The 15511-nt window shown below is 45.6% G+C and overlaps 1 protein-coding gene across 2 annotated transcripts in view; it reads left to right on the forward strand.

Moving 5' to 3' along the window:
• CLCN4 (chloride voltage-gated channel 4) overlaps window positions 1-12136 on the forward strand; it is a 66037-nt gene extending 53901 nt beyond the window's left edge. For both annotated transcript variants that reach the window (XM_015251871.3, XM_072956766.1), the window contains 2 exons: window positions 1726-1942; window positions 8908-12136. In XM_015251871.3, the coding sequence (XP_015107357.1) occupies window positions 1726-1942; window positions 8908-8998 (308 nt within the window). In that variant the 3' untranslated portion in view covers window positions 8999-12136. The remainder of the gene's footprint in view (window positions 1-1725; window positions 1943-8907) is intronic.
• Window positions 12137-15511: the final 3375 nt, after the last annotated feature.

Below are 15511 nucleotides of genomic sequence, written 5' to 3' on the forward strand. Positions count from 1 at the left end.
AAGTACGCTGACGCTCAGTAGACCTATTCTCTTGTTGATTGATTGACGCGTGTGTATTTGGCAAATATCTCTTTTGTGTTGACTGAATTCTAGGTGTTGTCCAGGCACTGGGAATGCACCAGGGACAAGAATTGATGGAGCTAGGTGCTGTTATTCACAGCTTCTAACCCAATCAGTAGATTCAGAAGAAATAGAAGCTTGTTATTTATTTCAACACATGAACTGACAGTTTGCTAAGCTCTGTTTGGTTTTTTGAGGGGTTCAGCAAATCTGTGTGATCGGTTCTTGATGGGAGTTTGTGGCTTGATCCAATCCTGATGTTCAGCTGGATTGTTGAAATAGATGGGTTTCACATTACATGTGACTTTTAGAGAATCAATTGGTCTATGAAGATGAGCACTAAGTACGTGCTGACTGTTGCCACCTTAGTGCTTCAGGACAGAGCCATCTTGATTTAGGAGACAAGTGCGCATCTACATTTGAAAACAGGCTGTGCATCACTGTCATCTGGTATTTGTGGTTGAATCATACTCCATTTGATGTAACTCGATTGAACCTGACCCACATAACTGTGCAGGCATTTGCCCAGCAGGCCCTCTGTTCCCCTTTTAAACAGAGACCCCTTTTCAAACTCAGTCTGACCCCGAACACTGCCAGTTTTCCATTAGAGTACTATATTGCAATAAATGGCCTTAGAGCCAGCAGTTAGAATTTTATTTTTCAAAGAACAATATAGGTGAATGGTAGTCTTTGAGAAGGCAAAAAAAAAATGTATTATAGAAACCAGGATCCATTTTAAAGCAAGCCTTGCTGTACATTTTTCCTAACCTTTTCCCATGAACCAAAAGAAAGATTAAAATTCCAACAGAAGGAAAATCGCCTTGGAGAAATATCTTGAGACCGATGGATTTATTTCATGTGTGACTTAAAATAGCCTGGGTTTCGAGTACTGCATAAAGCTGTATTTCTAATGAGTTCCTGTTACCCTCCTTTTCTGCAGCTTGCTTTCACACGGGCTTGCCTACAGATAGAAACAGGCTAATTGTTACCATAACAGTTTTACTATCTTGCCTTGAGAAATCCACAGAATGGCCTATTTTTAAGAGAGGACTTCCAAGGGTGGGGATGCAGCTTTTCTAGGGCTATTTCTTTGGTCCCAAGGGTCTCATTTGGGATTGAGCTGTATTTCTGGGCTGTGAGCCTGGCATGGTCCTATTGGTTTCTTGTTCCTTTCAGGATTTATAATGCCATTTGGGCCAGTTATATGTTCGTTTGTTAAAAAAAAAAAAACACCCCACAATGCATTAAGCTCATGGGGCAGCTAAGTGAGGCTTCCTTTCATGTCAAACTTCAGCCCCGATGAGGTGAAGGTGTGTCAGGACAGCACGGGAGAGGGTCCTGGGCCAGCTGGGTGCTCCGGATTCTGGGCAGAAGCAGTGCTTTCCCCTCCAGGAGCCAGCCTGGCCAGACCCATCGTGTAAGACTTTGGCAGTGAGTGATCGTGGCACAGCAGGGGGTGCCTCGCATAGCATTAGCTTAAGAGAGAGAGAGATGCCAATTTCACAGATGTTTGGCCGAAGCCCCTCATTAGGAACATGGAGTTTGCCCTCTTAAACCCTTCTCCTTGGAATTCTGGGGAAGTTGTGTGTCGCTGTGGGGTTGGGGTCGGAGAGTGACTCCACAGGGGAGACTCACGTGCCTTGTTGTCCTGCTCACCCATTCCAGAGAACGCCAGACAGAGGCAGGAGGGCATCGTGAGCGACTCGGTCATGTACTTCACGGAGGAGCCCCCCGAGCTGCCGGCCAACAGCCCGCAGCCCCTGAAGCTGCGGCGCGTCCTGAACCTCAGCCCTTTCACGGTCACGGACCACACCCCCATGGAGACGGTGGTGGACATCTTCCGGAAGCTGGGGCTCCGCCAGTGCCTGGTGACACGGAGCGGGTGAGTGGCTGGACCCGGGAGGGAGGTATGATGAAGGGGATGTGGGCTCAGCCCTTGAGGGACTGGCGGAGACTGGGGTCAGGGTGCAGGGCTCGAAAGAGATGTCAGTAGGCTGTGGCGGGCCCAGGAGGAGGGGATGCCAGCGAGCTTGGGACTCAGGTTCCAGGTGGGGCTGCTGGCTCTGCCCTGAAGCTGAAGGTTGAGTCAAAAGAGGAGGAGCAAACGGGGAGGGGCTGGAGCTCTTTTCCATGTCCCCTCCTGCCCACTATGGTCCTGGTGCCAGAGAAGGTTCAGCCGGTCCTGCTGGAATGTGACACACGCGTCCCTCCAAATCACAGCGCTCTGCAGAAATGAGCCATGAGAATCTCAGGGCTGATGAGAAAAATAGGGTTTGGCGCACAGCACTCAACTGCTTCATCAGTGACACATTTCAAAAAAGAGACAGGAACCTAGCAAAACACCGTAGGACATTTTACTCGTGTTATGGCTGAGAAATATATCCCCATGACAATAAAGATGTCACTGCACCTTGAGAGAGCCCTGTGGTTGGCTTGTGGGAGTGGTTGGGTATCCCCCTGCCCCGGGGTGTTCCTGCCCGGGTGTAGTGTGCTGCGTTTTCCTGGACTTTCTTGTGGATGAAATCACCCATAAGTGAATGTGAAGTTCACCCTATAGGTCAGTCCATTCCAAACAACTTCATATTTTCAAACATCATGGCAGAGCTGGGAGATTGGGTGGCCCACGGCATCGTCCCTGCCATAGCAATATTGCTTTCACCTTGTGTTATCACGCACCAGGAAACCAGCCCTGCAGCCATCAAAGGCTCATGGCAATGTGAGGGCTATAGTGCAGTGTAGCCATTCTTTGGGCTCAAGGGCTCGTCCTAAATTCCAGGGCCTCAGAAACTTGGGCGGAGGAAGAGATTGGCTCAGTCCAGGTAGCCTGGTACTAAGGATTCTCTGCTCAGGTTATTCCTTTATGGGCTAGGGTGGGAGGTGGGGTATGGGCCGTGGAGACATTGACTTTTGGTCTTTGTAGAGTCCCAAGGCTTAACTCTCTGATGTAGTTTATGGTTCCAAGCTAGCACACTCCACTTGACCCAGCAGGTCTCAACCAGGATGATTGCCCCCCCCCAGAGATTTGGGGTGTTGTAAGTGGAGAGAGAGGGGATGCTACTGCCGGCATCCTGTGGGTAGAGGCCAGGGATGCTGTTTAACACCCTTCAGTGCACAGGACAGCCCTCATCGAAAGAAAGAACCATCTGGCCCAGATGCCACTAGTGCTCCCTGGACTGATGCCTGTGAAAAGCACTCTTCGCTCGGCTCTCTTCCCACGGCGGTTTAGAGCTCTGCACTGGGCTGACTGTGCACACGGACCCTGAGAACTCCTAGCCAACAAGATGACTGTCATGGTTAGCTCTGACTGCAGCTGGGGGTGTCTCGCACATGGAGGGGGCAATCAACAAAGAACAGATCAGTAAGTGTTCGAAGCCAGGGATCGTTTCTGCTGGTCGTTTTAAAACGAAGTCAGTGTTCCTCCGACTTGAGCAGGCATCGGAATCCCCTGGAGGAGTAAACCTCCAGGTTAAACCCAGAGTGCCCGCCCCACCTCCTACTGGTCCCTCCAGTCTGGGGGGGCCCGAGAATGTGTATTTCTAACCAGCTCCCAGGTGCTGCTGCTGCTCGGTGTCCCCACTTTGCCAACTGCTGAAGCCCATTTCTGTACTTGAATTTCCAGCGCCTCGGCATCAGTGCTGCTGTGATCACCCGTGTCGTCTCAAGTGTATAGCAGTTTCTCTTTTCCTTTAAAATAATAATCCAAACGTCAGTTATCATTGGAATTTCTAGTTCTGGCAGGAAATTCTGCCCTTGACGCCCGCTCACACCTCACGGAGCCCCATGAGGTTTTCCTGTGAAGATCTGGGTGCCGAAATTGGCTCCGAATGTTCTGTGAGAAAACACAATCACACTCTCTCTCTCGCTCTACATATTTTAAACAAACACAGATGCTGATACGTTAGTGCTGGCAAGAGATCCTTGTTTGCGGGGCCTTTCATCTCCTCGGGCTTTCAGCCAGGGCAGACCCGGCTCAAGCCAGCTCGTGTTTTTGATGAATTCCGTCGCCATGTGCCTTCCCTGCTCTCTGCTGAGAAGCCCAGCTCGTACCCTTCACTTGTGTTGTCTGCAGGACTTCTCAGGCCCTAGGCTCCAAGGTAGTCGTGAAACCAGACCAGGGGCCAGAGAAGTCTTGGTCTCCATAAGGCCGGAGTCTAGAAACCTCCAGTGGCCAAGAGTGAATTTGGCATTTTCCCCACAGAGGATCTAGAAAGAAGCAGCGAGCAGGGGAGATGGTGTCAGCTTTCCCCAAGCCCTGCTAGGTGGGCCTCGGGGACCTGGCTGGGGTGGCCTCACCAGAGCCCAGCGGCCCTAAGATGAATTATGTTCATGGTCACAGATAAGCGTTCATCATTCCCCAGGTTCAGTTGAACTGCTATCCAAAGGGGCTGGAAGTTTAAACACTTGATTTATATCAAGTAGGACATTTCACACCTCGAACGAACCCTGCTGGATTTAATGCTCCCTCCTTCTGGAAGGATATTCAACTTTCTTCTTTTTTGATAATTATTGTTGCAGGCTAGGGCACAGTTTATGCCCGAACCCAAGGCAGCTCCTGAATTCAGATTTCCCCAGAACCATTGTAACCAGCTTGACTTCCAGATGCTGTAGTTACCAAGCTTTAAGATGGGCTTGTCAGGACTGCAGATGCTTGATCTTTTGCTGTTGTCTCCAGGATGAATAGAAGGAAGCAAAAAACAGGCTTTACTGATACGGGAGGAGTATCTCTGTGTGTTACAGTAAATTTCTTATCACTTTGCAGACGCTAACAAGTTGTATTTTTTTCAAAGCAACATTGGTTTAATCAGCATCTTACTGAGCATCTCTGTGAGTGAGAACTGGAGAAGGCTCCAAAAGTGTAAAAAAAAAATCAAGGAGCTTGTTATCTACCAAGGAACAGGGATGTAATCCAATTTGAGTGATGTTCCCCAGGTATTCCAGAGGGCAGTGTCCTGAGCCAGGTTTTCAAGTAGAAAATAAATGTCTGAAAGGACAAAAGAGTGTTGTAAGCTGAGGGACTGTCTACTGTTGGCAGCCGCCAGCAGCGGAAGTCCTCCCACTGTGGATGGAAAGGTGTTCCACCTTTGTGGCCCAAACTGCTCACACACACTGCTACTTCTCTGATGACCACAGCTTTCTTAGCATCTTATAGACGTGAGCTGCTTTCCGTATAACTATTCCTTTTTGATTATAAAGGGAGTTAGTTGAAGAACTGTTGTGGACTGAGTTGTGCACCCCCCCAATTCATCAGGTGAAGCCCTAACCTCCAATGTGATTGTATTTGGAGATGGGGTCCTTAAGGAGGTAATTAAGGTTAAGTGAGGTCATAAGAGTGGGGCCCAAATCTGATAGGACTGGTGTCCTTAGCTAAAGAGGAGACACCAGGAATGCTTGAACAGAGAAAAAGGCCATGTGAGGACATGGCAAAATGGCGGCTGTCTGCAAGCCAAGGAGAGAGGCCTCTGGAGAAACCAAAGCTGCCAGCACCTTGATCTTGGCCTTCCAGCATCCAGAACTGTGAGAACATGCATTTCTGTTGCTAAGCCACCTCATCTGTGGTGCTGTGTTAGGCCAGTCCAGGCTGACTGCTCAGACTCAGCTTGGAGGATTTAGTACAATAGCATTTTGTTTTATGGAACATATTAGATTTTACTGTATTTCTATAAATTATAGAAATATATTTACTCAGCCATAAACAAGAATGAAATTAATGCCATTTGCAGCAACATGGATGGACCTAGAGATGATCATATTAAGTGAAGTCAGTTAGACAGAGAAAGACAAATATCATATGATAGCACTTATGTGTGGAATCTAAGAAAAGTGATGCAAGTTCTGTTTACAAACCAAAAACAGACTCACAGACATAGAAAACAAACTGTGGCTACCAAAGGGGAAAGGGTGGGGAAGGATAAATTAGGAGTTTGGGATGAACAGATACACATTACTATATATAAAATAGATCAACAAGGTCCTACTGTATAGCACAGGGAACTGTATTCCATTTCTTGTAACAACCTTTAATGAAAAAGAATATGAAAATGAATATATGTATGCATATGCATGACTGGGACGTTGTACTGTACACCAGACATTGACACATTGTAACTGACTATATGCTTCAATTAAAAAAAAGAAAATATATGTACATATATGTATAACTGAATCGCTTTGCTGTATACCTGAAACTAACACTGTAAATCAACTACACTTCAATAAAAAATCTTTAAAAATTTTAAAAGAATAAGAAAAGAAATGTATTTAAAAGAGTATATGAGCTTGGTTAAAGTCAGGTCTCTCTAAACAGCTGGAACGAGAACAATTCCTGGCTCTGTCCTTCTCCACCACCCCCTCCCATCAGGCAACCACTTTCTTCTCACTTAAGAATCTGATTTTCTTTAATTAATAGACTTTATTTTTTGAGTAGTTTTAGGTTTACAGAAGAATGGAGCAGAAAGTGCAGAGTTCTCTCTCTTGTCCCCTCACAGTTTCTCTTACTGTTAATGCCTTGGATTTGTGTGATATATTTGTTGCTGTTGATGAGGCAGAAATGATATGTTATTATTGACTACCATCCATCGTTTACATTAAGATTTACTCTTGGTGTGGTACATCCTGTGGGTTTGGACAGGTGTATAATGACATGTATCCACCATTGTGGTATCATGAAGAATAGTTTGCCTGCCCTAAGAATCCTCTGTGACCACCTACTTGTCCCTCCCTCCCCCAAGCCCAGGAGAACCACTGATCCTTTGACTGTCTCCATAGTTTTGCCTTTTCCAGAATGTCATAGAGTTAGAATCACACAGTGTGTGATCTTCTCAGATGGGCTTTTTTCATTTAGTGATGTGCATTTCAACTTGTGCCATGCCTTTTCCTGGCTCATTTCTTTTTAATGCTGAGTAATATTCCATTGTCTGGAAGTACCGGTTTGTTTATTCATTCACCTATTAAAGGACATCTTGGTTCCTTCCAAGTTTTGGCCATTATGTATGAAGCATACATCTTCTAAGAGTAAGGACAGTCTTACATAACTGCTAAGCTGTAATTGCACAATATTAATAATAATGTATCATTCAATATCGAGCTCAAATTTCCATCCAGAATTCATTCAAAGTTCACACATTGGATTTGGTTGTTTTGCCTCTTTAGTCTTTTGTTCTAGAACAGTTCCCTGCCTTTCTTAGTTGTTATTTATGACATCTTTTAAAAAAGAGTCCAGATCAGTAGTCCCACATTCTGAATTTTTTTGATTGCTTCCTCATGGTTTGATTTGGTTTAAGTAGTTTTGGGCAGCATGCCAGTGTAGATGATGTCATAGTGTCAGCTTTTCCGACTTTGTTGGTGATAAGCTCCATCACTGAGATGAGGTGGGGATGGCCAGAGCCCTCCATTGTAAAGGGACATTTTTCTCTTTGTATGTAATCAGTGGAGGGATACTTTGAGACCATGGGAATTTTCTGTTTTCCAGCAACCATTTACCCAGTGGTTTTGGAATCCATTGATAATTATTGACTAAACTAATTCTTAACACTGGGGGTTGCAAGATACTGATTTTCTAATTCTGTCCTGCTTGTTACATTCCCCTCAATCTTTTTGTGTGTGTGTGATTATCAGGTTAGTCATGGCACTTTCTTTCAGTGTTTTGTCATCTGTATTGTCATTATTCTTTTCGTTCAGCATGCTTTTCAAGGCCCCTTTTGCTATTTTCCTCTCACTTTCTATTAGTAAGAGATGAGTTTAACAGTTTGGCTTTAATTAAATAAATGACAGTGTATTACAATTGTTTTCTGCTTTGTTGGTATGTCATCATTTTACACAGATACAGGGTGGACACCTGTCATTGTAATAGCTTTACTCCTCTATTCCCTTCTTCCTGGAGTTATGGTGAGCAGCATCTTGCAAACTACTCTGGCAGTGGAACTTTTTTCCTCCAAAGAATTTATCTACATCCCCTTCTTTCAACCTTTTGCTTTCCCCAAGGGGCATGAGTTGATCCCAGCAGGTGATCACTGAAGTATTTAATAAAACTGAAAGTGAGTCAAGGGCTGCTGTGAACAGTTGCGCAAGTGTGTATGTGTGATGTAGGAGTACGTTTACCTTGTCATGTTTGTGAACGGTGCTCCCTGGAGTTGAGCAGTGTACAGTCTAGGTGGCCCTGTACCAGGGACCCTGGCATTGTTTTTGTAAGTTGAAAGCCATGGAATTTTGGAAGAGGAAGTAATTTACATATATGGTCAGAAGTGAATGTCAAACTTTACCCTTCCAGTAATACTTAAAACATACTATACCTAAAATATCTGATACTTGGAATTTCTGCAGTGTGGTTAAGTTTTGACAATGGCTTTCATAAGCCCTTTTTAATTGATTATAGTCTTGAAATTTAGGGGAGTGTATTAGTCATCGTAGGCTTACTGTTGTAATAAACAAGCCTGCAGTCTTAGTGGCCTAACACAGTAAAGGTTAATTTTTCTCCCCTGTCACTCACATCCAGCGTGGGTTGCAGCAGGCATGGGCTCTGCCCCACACGGTCATTCACGGACCCAGGTCTTTGAATCTGATGGCTCCTAATTCAGCCCTCTGTGACCTCAGAGTCCTTCTCTGGCTCCTCTGCCTCCGGCTGGCAGATGAGAGAGAGTGAGGAAATGTGCAGGTGCCTGGGAGGGGCATCTCTCCCCTCTACCCACATGCCATTGGCCAGAGCTCACTCCATTGGCTCCACCCATCCACAGGGGGACGCTGGGAAATGTCTCTCTGTGTGTCCGGGTGGGCGGGGCACTGGGGATTAGGGACAGGCATGAGTCAGTATTGCAAGGCTGACCTCCTTCTTCTATTTTGTTTCTTTTCTAGGAGACTTCTTGGCATCATCACGAAAAAGGATGTTCTGAGACATATGGCTCAGATGGCAAACCAGGACCCTGAATCCATCATGTTTAATTAGAAACAAGATGGCAGTTATTTTAAGAAAAACACAACAGTGTCATTTTAAAAGTAAAACAAATGATATGTTATTACCCTAATGAACAATCATGCACTGGGGGCAGCGGAAAAAAGCTTGGTTTGATAGGCGGGGAAGAAGAATGAAACTTAAAAAAAAAGACATCAATGAGTAGGCATTTTATAGCTTTAACCCCTTATGAGTTTCAAGCTGTGTGTCCTAATGAGTTGAGTAACTGCCATGGGGGCATGTGGGTGGGTACAAATGATGTGGTTTGTCCAGGGACACGGAACACAATGGCTGAGTCAAGAAACATTTGCCCCTTCTGCTGAAGACTGATGTTGATGAAGCTTTGAGCCTGAAAGGCCAAGGGGTACTGGCGTGTCAGCCTCCTTATTTATTGGTTCCTGAGGTTTTGCTGCTATGTTACTGAATCAGACTAAAGATATCTGCACTTCCTTTGTTGGAGAAGGAAAAGAAGTTAAATGTGAAAGCTACAAGTATGCCAGTAGGTTCACTCATGACCGTCCATTGCTGGCTCCTGTTCTCAGCGTATTATTTTGCTTATCCATCAGTTTCTGAACCAATGTCAGGCCACCTGCCACGTTGAATATGAAGAAATCATCTCTGTCTGCAAGCCCAGCATATTGGGACTGCATGATGAACTGTTGGAGCCTTTCGTGCTGCACTTTGTTTCCTGCCATGAAAAGGGCTTCATCCTTATTTTGAGGGTATACGTACCCATCATTGATTTGCATCCCCCACTGCATTTGCTTCCTCTATTTATTGCTGTTGCCTGTGCATCTTAAATATGGATCAGTGTAGCACTTTCCATAGGCCATAGCCTATATTCTGCCAGCGTGCCATAGTGGCTTTAATCTCCAAACATCGTATACAAGAGTCAAAACAGGCTACCCTGTGTTACTACTTATTTTTCCTCTCAGATCTTATTAAATACGGCTGCAGAGAGGAAGAGGCATATGATTTCTCAGTGGGAACTCCTCCAAATGGATTGCAAGAGAAGTACGAAATTGATTCTAAATCTGTTCCATTCTCTTCTCTGTAGGATGCAAAACAGCCAGCTTTAATGTATAAGCATGCCCTTTCATACTAGCAATCAAAGCACTGAAGGACAGAGTTAAATTCTAGACAGCCAATTTGAGCATGGGGCATCTCTGTATTGAACGTAATGATACATTTATTCTTTTAGTCAGGACTTCTGTCCTGTCCGTGGGAAAGAATTAAGCTGTGGTTTTCAGGTCCATTGTGTGATCCTACTGGCCCTTGCACTTTCGTCTTTGTTCTTCCCTTTTCACGGAGTCACCCTTATCCCTTTCAATCTCATCATTGGATACCGATATATCAGGTGTGCATTTGGCTGCAAATAATAGGAAACTGATCACACAATGAAGAGCTGAATAAGAAACCGGGAGGTGGGCACTCAGGACTGTCTTCCTTCTAGATCACTGAGGACCCACACTGGTATTTTTTCCCACCAGCCTTACCCGTTGTCCTTTGGCTTATTGCCTCATAGTCATAAGATGGTTACTGCACCAACAGGTCTGATGTCTGCTTTCTAAGCAAAAAGAGGGAGGAAAAGGCAAGTGACAAGGTGCAAATGTCTATATCGGGAAAGCAGAGCTTTCCCAGAGACGCTTAGCTTACATCCATTGGCTAGAATTCCATCACGTGGCTCCCCTAGCTGCACGTGAGTCTGGGAAGGAAAATATTTAGCTAAGTAGCCGTATTACTCTGAGTGAAATGGAGATTCTCTGAGTAAGGGAGGGGGATTGGCCCTTGGGAGGAGAATACTTGTCTGCTCTGTTGGATGCTGTGACTGTGTCCCTGTCCTTGTCCTGCCTGCCCTCTTCACTCTCTTGCTGACCTCCTCCAGATGCTCTCTTATAACATTATAGTTCCCCACTTCTCTTGCATTTGATGTAGAACTCCCAATCAGAATCCATCATTTCTTAACCCTTGTAAGAATGTTCATTTTGGATAAAAATCTAGCTATCAGAATTTTGATGAGACTTCTAGTTGATAGAAGGAAATATACTGAAATGCTTTACCTGACTTAAAGAAGTGTAAGTCAGATAAGGCTGACAAATGATGGAAAATCTGTTTCTGTAATCAATTGGCCTCCAAAATAATATCAGGTAGCCACTTCCATGTGGAAAGATCAGCGTATAGTACAGAATATAATCTTTGGTCCTGTAATAGAATGAAATTTTGTTGTCTGGTTCACAGCAGGTAAGTACTGAGTAACGGATCCTAATATTAGTGTTGCTTTTGGGGTTTCCATGGAACAATGTGAATGAAGCTGGATTCTCCTGGACTTTCAGTCCTAAAAAGTCTTCACTGAGCTCTCCTGCGCTGGCTCCCTGAAGAGTCTTAGTCATAGCCTGGATTTATATAATCCAGGACACCCCGTTAGCTGAAACAGGGAGCTTCAGAGGGGACACGAAACAGGGATCAGATAGCCAAAGGTCAGTGAAACCGCAGAATCCCCCCTCCTCCAGCTGAGGCTGGGGAGGGTGAGGCGGGGGTTGACTCTGGGCCAAGGTCGCGGAGGGGACTTGCATCCTCTCCCCAGCATTAGCGTGGAGATGCCCGTGGGGTTCATGCTCTTCTTAACAGAGCCCAGCGTCAGGCAGGCAGGTTGGGGCCAGGGTAGGGGGCTTGCAGAGTGACTACCGCCCGCCTCTCCTGGAGCCCTGACTCAGCCGCCCGCGCCAGCCTCAGACAAACTTACTGGAGAATGTGCTGCTGGGCCCCTCTATCACTTCCTTGGAGTATGCGTTGGGGGGATTCCGAAGGTGTTCGCCGTATCCGAATGTAGAGCTTCATCCGCGATACCTGGTGATGTGATGAACAAGACAAGTAGAACCGGGATGTGGAGGCGAAACAAGCCTTTCTCAGAATACTGGTTTTTTTCTTTTTCCAGAACCAAAGGTCGTAGAAATTTGTAGAACTTTCTGGATTCTTTTGGAATCGGTTTTTTAATGTGAATAAATATAAATACATTGTGGAAAAAGAGTTCTGTAACAAGGCACATCAATCTACTTCTTGCTCTCCTTTTCTATTACTGAGGAAATGTGTTGTGGAAGGACAGACAGCAAATAAACAGCCTCCCGAAAGTGACATGTTAATTTCTTGTGTTTTTCAGCGCATCCCGTGGGAATGGAGATGGGCGTGTGGCTTTGATGGAAAAGCAGGCTTGCTAGAAGCAAAGCAGTATACAGTGTTTGCCGTTAGTTAGAACCAGGCAATCTCAAAGTTCTCTATTCGGTCCTTCCTGACGACCTTACAAAGGAGAAGACATGTCAATAGATATTTTTTTTCCGGCCCTAATAAGTCACAGAAACTGAAACATTTCCAGCAGTTTGTTTCACTTAGGTGAGAACTGGTTACTTTAAATTATCAACATGTGCGAATTCTGTTCAGTATTCATTGTATTCATTATTCAGATGCTGAGCTGGAAAAGGTGAGAAACCCCAGGAGGAGAACGATTGAATTTCAAGTAATTGTAATATTATGTCTTCATTTTAATTCCACGTGGGCACTGCTCTGTCAGACTCAGCTTCTAACCTTTGAAACGGTTGACATGAGGGGGCAGGCTGTCTATCTAACTTGGGGAACATTAAATAGACTCCATTTTCACCGGCGCGGTCATAACTATTTGCTGTCTCAGTTGGGCTGGAAAGGAGGCTGCGTGCAACTATTATGAGACGTATTCACATTTGGTGTTGGAACGACCACAGAGCAATGTGGGTTGTTTTTTTTTTAATCGTAACACTCTGTGTAAACATTGGCACCTTACTAAACACGACATGTTTGAAGTCTATTTTTAAAAAGAGAACACAGAGGCCTCAAGAAGCATGTTGTAACTGGAAGGGAGACCGATTTCACAGCCTCTCACTACCCAGTGGAGCCTCGAGACTGGGTTCTGCTGAGGTACCCGGCAACGTTCAAGATACAGTCTCAAGATGGTCATGCAAGATTGTGACATCTGTTCGGTCAGCTTTAAAATCCATCCTGCTTAGCCTGCTGGGTTTGAATTATGTCCTGCCTCACCAGCTTTTTATATAGAAATTTTCAACTTTGCAGAAAATTTGAAAACCAAACACCAGCATAAAGACTGCCCATACATCTTGTCCCCGGGGCTGGTATCCTCCCCTGTCAGACGGGTCTGCCCTCACTGCCTCCCCTCACTGGAAATTAAACTTTGTGTTGTTTAAGGACGTACTATACTTTAATGATCAGACTCCTAAAAGATAACCCAGGTTGAGCCAACCGTCTTTCTCTCCGACTCTTCCTGTGGTCATTCCCCACCCAAAACAAAATGAAACAAAGCAAACAAAATAAGGAAGATCTAAGATCTCTTAAGGGATGTAAAACAAAACAAAACAAACAAAAAAAAACCCTCACTGACTCCAAATTAATGGGAAATTATTAGAAAAGAGACCACTTAGTAGGAAATTCCATTTCTCAGTGGCTTTATATGGACATCTGAGCAGAGGAGCACAAATACGCACGGATGCTAAATAATTGATTAGCTTCAGATTTGGAGCAAGAGTTCCTGCAACACAAGACTGTGTGTAACTTGCTTCTTTTTCCAACAATGTAAAACCCAATGGACACCACACTTCCAGACAGAGAAAGCTCTCCCCAGCCTGGTGTTAATGTGGAAATAAGTCTCATTAAGCAAAACTCATGAAGACCCGCCTTTTACGGGCCTTGGCTGTGTCCTTTCAACATGATGTAGTTAAAAGCCAGAAGGAGAGAGAAAACCAACAGGATTTGCCTGAAAAGCCACAATCCATCAGTTTTAATTCTGGGGATTTAGCTAGAGCTAACCAGAATTGCCTTGCAAATACATGTCCGGGTCAGGTGGGCGTCTTCCGGGGCTTTTATGAGTTGAGACAGGTCCAGAAACTTCCACGGCCTCCCGGGACATCACTCTCCGGGAGAGCACAGGGGAGCCTGGCGGGCCTGCTGTTACAGTGCTTCCCCAGTTCATTGGTAGTTAATTGGCTAGAAAGAAGCTACCATCTGTGAAGGCAAATAGGGAGCATCTATTTCTGGCAGTTCCTCAACGCTGCATTTCATTAGAGAAATGGCTTTTTCTTGCCGAATGAGCAATAACCAAAGAGCACCTTGCGGGGATTTCCAATCCCCTTTGGTCAGGGTTTGGCTCCCAGAACGGAGGGAGCAATTTCTATGTGATTCCAGCATTTGTCATGGAACACATATTTCAAAGATTAAACAGCCGTCCTCAATCCAAACAGATTCTGTCAGAGAAATTGAAAACACACCCATACATGCTCGTCCCGCAGGCCGTCTTGACGGGTTGAGTCCGGAGGATGCTTGCTGGAAGTGGTACATTCCTTCCTTCCGCGGGGCTCCAGGTTCCCTTCTCGCCCTCATGCTCTCTCTCAGGGCTTCTACCTGTTTCCCACTGTTGCTGACCCAAGCGGAAATTGGAGCTAGCTTCCTTCTGCTGAACACTTTTCCTTTTTTGACATTTCTCAAACTTCAGTCTTTCCCCAGAAAGTCTAATGTGTTTCCAGGACTGGATGTAGGTGGTTTACATGATCACCAAGGAACTCTCTCTAGGGAGTTGCCAAGTGCCGAGTTGCTCCAAGGGGTAGGGGTCTCAAAGAGTGGGGAGAACTAGCTGGTCTGCATGCAGTGGGCATGCGGTTCCCAAAGTGTTTCCAGGATACAGTGTTTCTGCCGGATGCTGCTGGGCACCTAAAGAAAAGAGTAGATTCTGTGCTTAACTAAATTGGAAAGTTCCGAAGACCAGTTCTTGGGAGACACTGCTATGGTGGCAAAAGCTGGAGAATCCAGGAAGTCTTTTTCAGTTTCTTTTCAGAATTTCTCTCTGAGTGACCTGGGAGCTGTGTGTCACCTTTAACAAACTTCAGGAACATCACCTGTGAGGCAGGGACCTTTCCTTGTGCCTGAGAGCCAGGATGATGTCCAGGGACTGGCCGTGTCTGCAGCCCCAGAGCTGGTTAGAAATGCAGAATTCCAAGTCCCGCCCAGGTCGGCTTAGGCAGAATCTGCATTTGGACAAGATCCCCAGGGGATTTGCGTGCAGAGTAAAGTTTGAGAAGCACCACCTTAGGTGACAAGTCTGAATGAGGTGATCTCCTGAGTTGACTTCCAGCTCGAAGATCTGGAGTTCTCCAAGATTCTCACTTCCAGAGGAAGAGACCAGCGATGGCTGCAGTGATTGGATTCCTGAAGGAACCTGTCCAGAGAAACGAGGTGGAAAGAAACTTGGCCTGAGGTCTCTAAGTCTCATTTCTCAGCCTTCAAACTTCCCCAGTCACAACTGCACTGCTGTGTGGTGCTCAGGGGTTCTCAACCTCGTGGTTGAGGGTGGTGGTTGGGGCTGGATCATTCTTTGCGTGGGGCTGGCCGCTGCCCTGTAGGATGTTTAGCTGCACCTCTGGCCTCCACCCACTAGATGTCAGTAGCAGCCACCGGCCGGCTGTGGGCTCTGCC

Source organism: Vicugna pacos, chromosome X (genome assembly GCF_048564905.1).
Source record: "Vicugna pacos chromosome X, VicPac4, whole genome shotgun sequence".
NCBI classification, from domain to species: domain Eukaryota; kingdom Metazoa; phylum Chordata; class Mammalia; order Artiodactyla; family Camelidae; genus Vicugna; species Vicugna pacos.